The sequence below is a fragment of the Nicotiana sylvestris genome, chromosome 9 (assembly GCF_000393655.2).
Source record: "Nicotiana sylvestris chromosome 9, ASM39365v2, whole genome shotgun sequence".
NCBI lineage: Eukaryota > Viridiplantae > Streptophyta > Magnoliopsida > Solanales > Solanaceae > Nicotiana > Nicotiana sylvestris.
Genome location: NC_091065.1, coordinates 34,876,599 through 34,887,174, shown reverse-complemented (window position 1 = coordinate 34,887,174; position 10,576 = coordinate 34,876,599). Strand labels below are relative to the sequence as shown.

General features: G+C 37.0%; 1 protein-coding gene across 2 annotated transcripts; it reads left to right on the top strand.

Annotated features, from left to right (window-relative positions):
• Positions 1 to 480: 480 nt before the first annotated feature.
• LOC104243737 (probable inactive leucine-rich repeat receptor-like protein kinase At3g03770) lies at positions 481 to 5,841 on the top strand. Of its 2 annotated transcripts, none has more exons than XM_009798986.2 (8): positions 481 to 887; positions 1,351 to 2,740; positions 3,123 to 3,256; positions 3,795 to 4,035; positions 4,151 to 4,356; positions 4,468 to 4,505; positions 4,762 to 4,873; positions 5,295 to 5,841. In XM_009798986.2, the coding sequence occupies exons 2-8, from the start codon at positions 1,405 to 1,407 to the stop codon at positions 5,568 to 5,570; spliced, it is 2,343 nt and encodes a 780-aa protein (XP_009797288.1). In that variant the 5' UTR covers positions 481 to 887; positions 1,351 to 1,404; the 3' UTR covers positions 5,571 to 5,841. The 2 variants fall into 2 exon arrangements, with proteins under 2 accessions (XP_009797288.1, XP_009797285.1); XM_009798983.2 differs by having other exon boundaries at positions 1,309 to 2,740.
• Positions 5,842 to 10,576: the final 4,735 nt, after the last annotated feature.

The following is a 10,576-nucleotide window of genomic DNA, read 5'->3' as shown; positions in this document are numbered from 1 at the left end:
TGTATAAAATCATAAGAAAACAACACGATGGTGAATTCTAGACAGTGAAGTATTACTAAAAATTATTGAAAATATCCTTGTTCAAGTTATTGAGATAAATTTAATATGATGATCATTTAGTGAGAGTCTATCAATAGTACTAATATATCGTCACTTGGTGCTTTCTTGAGCTGAGGGTCTCCTGGAAACAGTCTCTCTGTCCCTCGGGGTAGAGGTAAGGTTTGCGTACATACTATCCTCCCCAGACCTCACTTGTGGGATTATACTGAGATTTTGTTGTTGTTGTTGTTGTATCATTTAGTGAGAAACATTACTTTCCTTAGGCAATATTGTCCCTACTCACATTTAGTTGTCATATTAAGCTTTCCGTAATCATTTAACTAGTTCTCAGTGCAGTGTTGAACGTCAATTGTTTTGTTTATCAAGTAAAAAACTTACTTTTGAAAATTAATTTCTATGTTATGGAACTTGCAACGCATATAGTTAATTAAAAAGAAAGAGAATTGAAAAGCTACTTCCTAGAAGATTTGCCCAATATTATAAGATAATTATTGCCCAAGAGGATGGCTTCTAACTAACTTTCTTGGTGTATGAGCTCTGATTTTGTTGGTAATTATAATAATACAGCTGACATTTCTTTTCTGCTTTCATATCTTTAGTCAAGATTCAGGGTGTTTCCCTTCCATAAAGCTATTAATATTCTATTTTACACTACTTTATTCTTGATAAAAATGAAAATAACTAACTACATAAATATATTGGTCATTGTTTGAAGAAGACTAGTTGGTGTAAGCCTATGAATTTTTCTGTGATGAAAAGTTGGTGTTTACTTCATTTGAAGGCTACCATGGATCCTTGAAGTTCCTCAAAGTTCTTCTGTAAAACAGGTAAAGCCTCCATTACTGTGAGCTTAAAAGAGTCTCCACTCTTCTATACTAATCTACTACTATACGTTAAACGCAGAGATGGTTGTATTTATACTTCATGTAGTTATGTGTCTGATTATACAAATAAATGCAAAATCTTTGCAACATTCATTCATTATTTCCTTTTTCAATTTGGGATGATTATCTCTCTATTTTCATATCATATGTTCCACCTTATTCCTTAATGTTGCACTTTGGATCAATCCCTGAAGAATTTTCTTGTGTGTGGGGGTGGGGGTGGGTGGGGTGGGGGGGTTGCCACTTCATTTTTATTCTACTTTATGAAGTGACTTTGCAGGATTTGAGTTATTATTACTATTAAGTTGCTTAATCTTAACATTTTAACCTCCTCCCTTTTTCTTTTCAAATTCTATGGATGCAGAGTTTGATTTTGTTGGATTACTGAGTTGTGATGCAATTGCAGTGTTCTCCAGAAAATTCTCAGTGGTAAAAGAGTTGTTGAGCCAGTCTTGTGCTGATGGAAAAAGATTTGGGACTTGAAAAGCTTCTGGTTTTGTTTTTGGTAGTAATCTCAATCCGCTATTCAGAGCAATTACAATCTTCTCAAGTGAAAAGCCTTCTGAGAATTCGACGTCTTTTGAACTATCCAACAGCTTTGAATAGTTGGAACAATGACACTGATTTCTGTAAGATTGAGCCAACTTCAATTGTCACTGTTGTGTGCTATGAAGAAAGCATAACTCAGTTACACATAATAGGGATAAAGGGGGCTTCCCCTTTACCCAGAAACTTCTCTGTTGCTTCATTCTTCACTTCCCTTGTCAATCTTCCTAGCTTGAAAGTCCTTAGATTAGTTTCTCTTGGTTTATGGGGGCGCTTGCCTGGAAAACTTTCAAGACTGTCAGCACTGGAGATACTTGACTTAAGCTCAAATTACTTTCACAGTGGCATACCCAAAACAATTTCATCGTTAACGGACCTCCAAACCTTACTGCTTGATGGAAATAGGTTGACTGGCAGAATTCCGGATGGGCTTGGTTCGCTTTCGGTTTTGGCAGTTTTGAGTCTGAAGAACAATTCGTTAGATGGACCTTTGCCAGATACACTGCGAGATATGAAAAATCTTCGGATACTTTCACTTTCGAGGAATAATTTTAGTGGCGATGTGCCTGATCTTAGCAGTTTAGGAAACCTTCAAGTTTTAGAATTAGAGGACAACTCTTTTGGACCGAGATTTCCTCAAGTTGGAAGCAAAATAGAAAGCATTGGGCTAAGGAATAATAAGTTCGCTGCAAGCATTCCAGAGAAAGTTCAGTCCTATTATCAGCTTGAACATTTTGATATTTCTTCCAACAGATTTGTGGGGCCATTTCCTCCATCCTTGCTATCTTTGCCATCCATAACTTACCTGGATGTTGCAGGAAACAAGTTGACAGGAATGCTTTTTGAAGATAATCCATGCAACGCTGCATTAGACTTTGTTAATCTGTCTGCTAATCTGTTGACCGGAACATTACCTAGTTGCCTTCTGTCTAGTTCGAGGAATAGGATTGTGCATTTTTCTAATAACTGTTTAGCAACTGGAGACAGAACTCAACATCCATTTTCCTTTTGTCGAAATGAGGCTTTGGCTGTTGGCGTCTTACCTCATCATCAAAGACAAAAACCTGCTTCTAAAGTGGTTCTTGCCTTGATAATTTGTGGTAGCATCATCGGCGGAGTCATACTAGTATGCCTGACCATCTTGATTGTCAAATCTTTTCTTGCAAAGAAGGCTGCACAGAAAACCCAATCCAGATTCATTTCAGAAGATGCATCATCTTCATATACCTCAAAGTTGTATACAGATGCAAGTAAGGTTCCTCTTTTCTGTTTCTGCCCATATTCTTTGTATTTCATATATTTGAAACAAATTACACCTCAATTCAGCTTCCTATATCAATCGGTGGGAGGTGTTAGTCCTTTACATTCTTTGTTACCAACACAGATACAGAAGTTGGAAGCTAATTAGGAAATTATGAACGTTTTGGTCGAATCTTCTTAAGTTTATAGTCTTGAGAGATTCTGAATTACAGACCCTTTGCCTCAATAACCAATTCAAGCTTGAAGCTTAGGTATATTTGCACCCTGTCTCCGATATGCATAAAGGAAGAAAAGAAAAATTCCCTCGCTCTCTTTGCTTTCCTTTAATTCCTGAGTATAGCTAACTTGATTCCTCGGTATTTCTTGTATAAGGATACATTACTCAAGCAATGAAGCTAGGAGCACTCAGTCTTCCATCTTATCGGACCTTCTCGTTAGAAGAACTTGAGGTGGCTACGAACAACTTTGATACAGCAACTTTTATGGGTGAAATGTCTAATGGCCAGGTATATGTATATATATATATATATATATATATATATATATATATGAAGTCACTAATTACTTCCGTCCTTCTTTCGTGCTGTAGCATTGAGGTCTTTGAGTGTTATACTAGAGAGTTGGTGCTGACTTGTAGTAGTTTCATCCATCCGTCCTTGTTTTGGCACAAAAGAATGAGTTTAACTCTTGAAGTTTTTGACCCCGCCTTTTATTGCTTTAGAATTTTCAATAGATTCTGTTAATATCTTTATCCTAGTCTAAAATATTTTTCCGCACTTAGCTGCTGAGCTAGTTGCTGACCATGCAAAATGGTTTAGTAATTTGTATAGACGTAAGCGTGTCAAATGGTTATGACATGTGGATATAAGAACTCTGTAGGGATCATTCAAAATACGCCAAAAACCAACTAGAATTCTATGTATGCGTACCCCGATCTGAGAATCACGTCTGAGCTTTTAACAGCTTCCCAAGAGTAAACCCTACTAATATTAGCAGCTGTTTTCGAGGACAAGGGTTCACAAACTTACTCTGCTTTGGATTCAGATGTACAGAGGCGAGATGAGAGATGGTTCAAATGTTACGATTAGATGCCTGAAAATGAAAAGAAGCACCACTACTCAAAATTTTATGCATCACATAGAGTTGATATCCAAGCTCAGATATTGTCATTTGGTGAGTGCTCTTGGACACTGCTTTGAGTGTTACTTGGATGATTCAAGTGTTAGCAGAATATTTCTCGTCTTTGAGTACGTACCTAATGGGACCCTAAGGAGCTGGATTTCTGGTAATTACTTAACAAGCATCTACACTTCTACACTGTTGGATTAATGTAAATGCTTAGCTGGATTATATATGTTTGGAAATTTGATGCTCTTTGTTCCTCACTGTCCTATTTGCAGATAGACATGGAAGACGGAAACTAACTTGGACACAACGTATAGCAGCTGCAACAGGGGTAGCAAAGGGCCTACAGTTCTTGCATAATGGAATTGTCCCTGGTATCTTTTCAAATAACTTGAAAATAACAGATATCATGTTGGATCAGAACCTTGTTGCCAAAATTAGCAGCTACAATTTGCCTATTCTGTCGGAGAATGTAGGAAAGGTGTGGCGACCAACTTCCCAAAGTTCTATGTTCATTCTTCCACTCACACTTACAAAAGAAGTTTATATATTACCGCAGTATTAACTTATGCCACTACTGTGATATTTGCAGGAATACTGTCACACTTTTCCAGCTGGTTATAAGGAGAGGTGTGTACAAATTACTGTCAAATTAGAGCAGCATAGTTTAAACAACAAAATCACCTAATGTATAATGTATTAGTTGATTATAAAGCTTACCGCTTTGAAATTTCAAAACTTATTAATTTAGTTGCTTAGCTCAGTAATACAAATATTTACAGGCATTTCCACTTTGTTCAGAACATATTGTATTATTGAATGTAAATAAGCTGTAAGCACGGACATACTTACACTTTGTTTTACTCTTACCTATATTGATTTATAGGGAAAAATATGAAGAGAAGTTGGATGTGTATGACTTTGGAGTTATACTGCTGGAAATCATAACAGGAAGGCAGATAAATACCAGAAATGATATTCTAGTTCTACATAATAAGGTATGACTAACACTTCATCATCTGGCTCTTTTTCCAGATTTTCATTTTGAACTACCAACGAGGTGCCAGTGGGGGACGTACGTGGTGGCAAGCGGGAACCCGCTTCATCAAAAAATAATACTGTGTATATGTATAAAAATTACGATTAAAGCTGCGTACTCTGTGTTTATTGACCTTTTCACTGTATTGTAAGTAATCATCCTCCATTTCCTCAAATAGGCTAAACCATCTATGGAAAATGGATGATGTTAACTTGGGGTTATTCTCCGGAGTGGCCCAAGATATTATAAACCCTTTTAGAAATCCTTACGCAATCGATGGGGGGCATTTGTTTGTTGCTCATTGAAGATGATATGGCTTCATAAATAAATAATGTAAGCCTTTTGGTCGTGCACTAATTTTCTCTTGATATATTGTATAGTTGCAAGTAAGCATAATGGGCAATGAAGCATCAAGAAGGAATGTGGTTGATCCAACAGTAAGAAGTTCATGCTCGGATGAATCATTGAAGACGATGATAGAGATCTGCTGCAGGTGTTTTTACGAAGATCCAGTGGGCAGGCCTTCGATGGAAGATGTTCTCTGGAATTTGCAGTTTGCAGCTCAAGTTCAGGATGAACGGAGAGATGATTCTTCCAGCAGTAACGCCTCTCCAATTTCGCCTCTACAACCTTCAGGCCAACTCGTCATTCAATAGAGATCATGTTAAATTTATTTCGGAAACAGGGTGAAAAAGATTTTGGCAATAAAATTCTTCAGGTACTGAAGTTGTATTTGTTAGATTTAACAATCATCAAACAAACACAACCTCATAACTTGAAGAAATTTTTCGCCAAATTTTTTTCCCTCTGTTTTTACCCGTTCTTAGATTTTTCCCCAAGTACTAGTAACTATGATCTTTAACTAATTTCTTGTATCTGAATGTACTGAACATTATCATTTGCAAATATTAAAATTATTTATGACCACACGAGGTCTAAAATTGCTCTACACATAGAAGAGAAGGATCTACAATATAATTTGTAAATTCAACCGAACTCAGTAGCTTAAATTCATACCTTGTATATATGTTTTAAAAACACATTACACGTAGAAATAATATGTTCTAAACACAAAAAGTCAAATGAACAGTGTGCTTGACTTACTATTTCACTTAGTAAAGTGATCCACAACAACAATTAGCATAAAAAGGAAGTGGGACATGAGGAACCCGGTCCCTGACAGGAGGTTCAAGAGAAGAGACACAACTGGCAACGTTGTGAAGCAAGCTTTGGCTATATGGGGAGATTCATCCAGCGAGTGTGAAGGTGAGGATGAACAAGCATACACATCCATGATGTCTATCGAAAGTGGATATAGAATATGATTATATATTTGCACTCATGACCAAATCTGACGATGATAAGGACAACAAGGAAGATGAGGTAAATTTTCTTGACGTCCAAAGAAACTTGAAAACTTACTCTCAAAAGAAACTTGTGTCTTTAGCAAATGTTTTGATTTATTCTTATCACATCCTTATTGATGAGAAAAATATTTTAACTGAGGAAATTGGAGAGGTAGAACAAGAGAGATGATTTGGTGGTTGTAATTATAGATCTAAAGGAACAGGTGGAGAAAATAACAAAAGAAAATACCTTGTTAAAAATCAAATGAAAAAATGGATGAACACCCCTAAGGGAAAAGAAGTGGCTAGTGAGGCTTTACTTAAGCTTGAAAGTAAGCTTAAAAAGGTCAAAAAAAAGCCTTGCTGCTGAGCTTGAAAAGATTAGACAACTTCAGGAGAACTTAAAAAGGGTTAAAAATGATCTAGATAAGTCTCTTAAATTGACTTGGTCCTCTAATACAATCACATCTTTGTATAAGAGTAATGGTGGAAACAGGAATGAATTGGGTTCCATAAGGCTAAAGCTCCCTATAATCCCCATAGCAAGTATGTTACTATGACTGATAGTTGGCTTTGCATTCATTGTGGTCAAACTAGTTATTACAAGCACTCTTGTAAAGTTAAAATTCAATCCCAGCAGAAAAATAAATTTTTTGTTGAAAAGAGACCTATTACTAAGGAGCCTAGTTCTCTAAAAAAGGAAATATGTGATGCCTGCATGGACAAAAATAAGTTTGATCCCATTCTATCATTACAAGGGACCCAAACTAGTTTGGGTTACTAGGTCTAATTAGTAATTTTATATGTAGGCTGAAGTTAGGGGAAGCAGTAAAAAATGGTACATGGACAGTGGATGCTCTAAACACATGACCAGAAGAATGAATGATTTTCTCTCACTCAAGGCCTTGCAAGGTGGGAGTGTGTCCTTTGGAAACGGCAAGAAAGGCTATATTCTTGGCATTGGAAAGATTGACAAATCACTCTTCCACTCAATTGAAAATATGTATTATGTGAATGGCTTGAAATACAGCTTATTGAGTGTGTCCCAAATCTATGACAAAGGGAACAAAGTGGAGTTCATGTCAAAATCCTGCACTGTCACCAATCTTATAATTGGTGAAGTTGTGTTGCTCGCAAAAAAGTTCAATAACATCTACATTGCAGACTTCACCAATTATAAGACTTTAATCTTATAATTGGTGAAGTTATGGCACCGACGACTAGGGTATGCAAGTTTTTCTTTACTCAACAAGTTAATCAAGAAGGACCTGGTTCATGGGTTGCCTAAGTCAAAGTTCAAGGAACATAAAGTGTGTGATGCGTGTTTAAAAGGGAAGCATGCCAGGTCCTCGTTAAAACTAAAGAAGGAAGTTAGTACCTTAAGGCCGCTGGATCTTCTTCATATGGATCTTTGTGGACCTATTGAGATACCTAGCATAGGAGGAAAGAAGTACATATTTGTAATTGTTGGTGACTATTCTAGATTTACATGGATATTGTTTCCAAGGACCAAGGATGAAACCTTTCCAATATTTGTTGTATTTGTAGAGCAGATTCAAGCGAAGGTGGGATATAATGTTGTGAGTATCAGATCTGATCATGGAATTGAGTTTAACAATGCCACATTTGATGAATTTTGTGTTGAAAATAGTAGTCACAATTTTTCTACTCCTAGAACACTTCAATAAAATGATTTGTGGAGAGGAAAAATAGGACTCTCGAGGATATGGCTAGAACAATGTTGATAGATAGTAGTGTGTCAAAGAGTTTTTAGGCTGAAGCAGTCAACACTACCTGTTATTTGATTAACAGGTACATGATCAGGTCCCTGCTTGATAAGACTCCCTATGAATTACTTAATGGGAGAAAACCAAAGCTAACTTACCTAAGGCATTTGGATGCAAATGTTTTGTTCTCAACAACGGTAAGGAAGCATTAGGAAAATTTGATGCAAAAAGTAATGAGGGTGTTTTTTTTGGTTACTCCTCTAAAAGCAAGGACTACAAAGTCTACAACAAAAGGACACAATGTGTAGAGGAAAGTGTGTATGTGATATTTGATGAATCTTACGAATCAAGAGGGAAAGGTTCACATGACAAGGATGATCAAGATGGAGATTTCTCAAAGGTTCCTAGAGAGGCCATAGATATGGCAAATTGAAAGACTGATATGATTAGTCAAGTCAATGAGAGTGATGAAGAAGATGCAGCAGAACCTCCAACCGAAATAGAGGAACCTAGTCCCTCTATCACCGCGACTGAAGCTGAGCATAAGATTGCTGATGTTGTATCAAGTACTCCTTATGCAGAACAAAGAAGTGGAATTCATACTTCTTTGATGCCAACGATGGTCCAAGTATGGAGGAACATAGTCCCTCGCATTTTGAAGTTCAAGTATCTACTGGAAGCATAGGAGTTCACATCCTCTTCAAAATGTGATCACACCCTTGGACTCTGGTATTCAAACTAGATCTAAGGCAAGAAATATGTTTTCTTCTCAGCTTTCTTGTCTCAAATTGAGTCTAAAAACATCAAGTAAGCATTGAAAGATGCTGACTGGATTGGTGCTATGCAAGAAGATCTTCATCAATTCGAGAGAAACAAAGTATGGCACCTGGTTCCCCGGCCCTCAGACAGAATAGAGATTGGAACGCGGTAGGTGTTCAAAAATAAGCTTGATGAGTTTGGAAATATTACAAGAGCCAAAGTTAGGCTGGTGGTCCAAGGTTACAATTAAGAAGAAGGGATTGGCTATGATGAGACATTTTCTCTTGTTGCTCTAATGGAAGCCATCAGAATTTCGATAGCTTTTGCATCTCATATGGAATTCAAATTGTTCCAAATGGATATTAAAAGTATATTTCTTAATGGATATTTGAAGGAGGGAGTATTTTTCAAGAAACCACATGGGTTTGAATGTCATGAACATCCTGAACATGTCTTCAAGCTTGACAAAGCTTTATATGGTTTGAAGCAGGCCCCTCGTGCATGGTATAAAATATTGTCCAAGTTCCTTCTTGAGAATGGGTTCACTAGAAGGAAAATTGGCAATGCTCTGTTTCTGAAGAAAAGAGGGAGAAATTTATTGATTGTACAAGTCTACGTTGATGATATCATATTTGGTGCATGATTCCTTTTGTGAGGAGTTTGAAAAACTCATGGGAAGTGAATTTGAGATGATTATGATGGGGCAGCTAAATTTCTTCCTTAGGTTGCAAGTACAACAAACCTCAAAAGGAACCATGATAAGTCAATAGAAGTAGATCAAGGAGCTACTAAAAAGATTTGAGATGGAAAATTCCAGACCAATGATACTCCCATTGTTACTGCTACTCGCCTGGACATGGGCAAACCTGGTTCTCTTGTCAATGAAACTATGTATAGGGGTATTATTGGATTTACTGTATTTGGCAGCTAGCAAATCTGACATGGTTTTTAATGTTGGGTTGTGCACTAAATTTCAATCAAGACAAAGAGAATCTCATTTGAAGGTTGCCTCTATATCCTGAGGTATCTCAAGGGAACATAGGACCTGGTCCTCTTCTATCCCTCAGGAGATAATTTTGACCTAGTTGGATATACTGATGCTGATTATGTTGGATATGTGGTGAATAGAAAGAGTATATCTGGAATGACACATTTTCTGGGGTCATGCTTGATCTCATGGGGCACAAAGAAACAAAACAACTCTTTCTACTACTAAAGCTGAGTATGTGGTTGTTGTCTCTTGTTGTGATCAACTGCTATGGATCTAAAAATTTTTGGTGTGTTTACAGATTATGTGCCCTTATTGTGTGATAACACAAGTGCTCTCAACATGGCAAAGAACCCGGTGCAACATAAGAGGACAAAGCACATTGATGTGTGACATTACTTTTTGAGGGACATTGTTGATAAGGGGCTTATTTGTATGAAGTTCTGCAAAATGGAGGACCAGGTAGAAAATATCTTCACCAAAGCACTAAGCAGAGACACTTTGAAAAAAATCGTCTGGAGTGGCATTGATCAAGCTCAATTAAGAACCTGGTCCCTTGATGATTGGCTATGAAAGTATGGAAAGGTACAATGCTAAAAAGTGTTTTCAGGCAACATATAACTCAACCCTATACTATTACACGTAGACACGCATGGCAGATTCAGGACAAACAAAAGACAAATGACATTGCACATATCTAGAAGTTATTGCTCACATTTTCAAAAATGTCAAGGAACCTGGATCCTGTGACTCAGGCTAGTATTTCCTTTTACACTTATATGCATTTTGAACTGCTAGGGTTCCATGTCATTATTTTGTTCCCGCCTCTTCTGATGACCCTT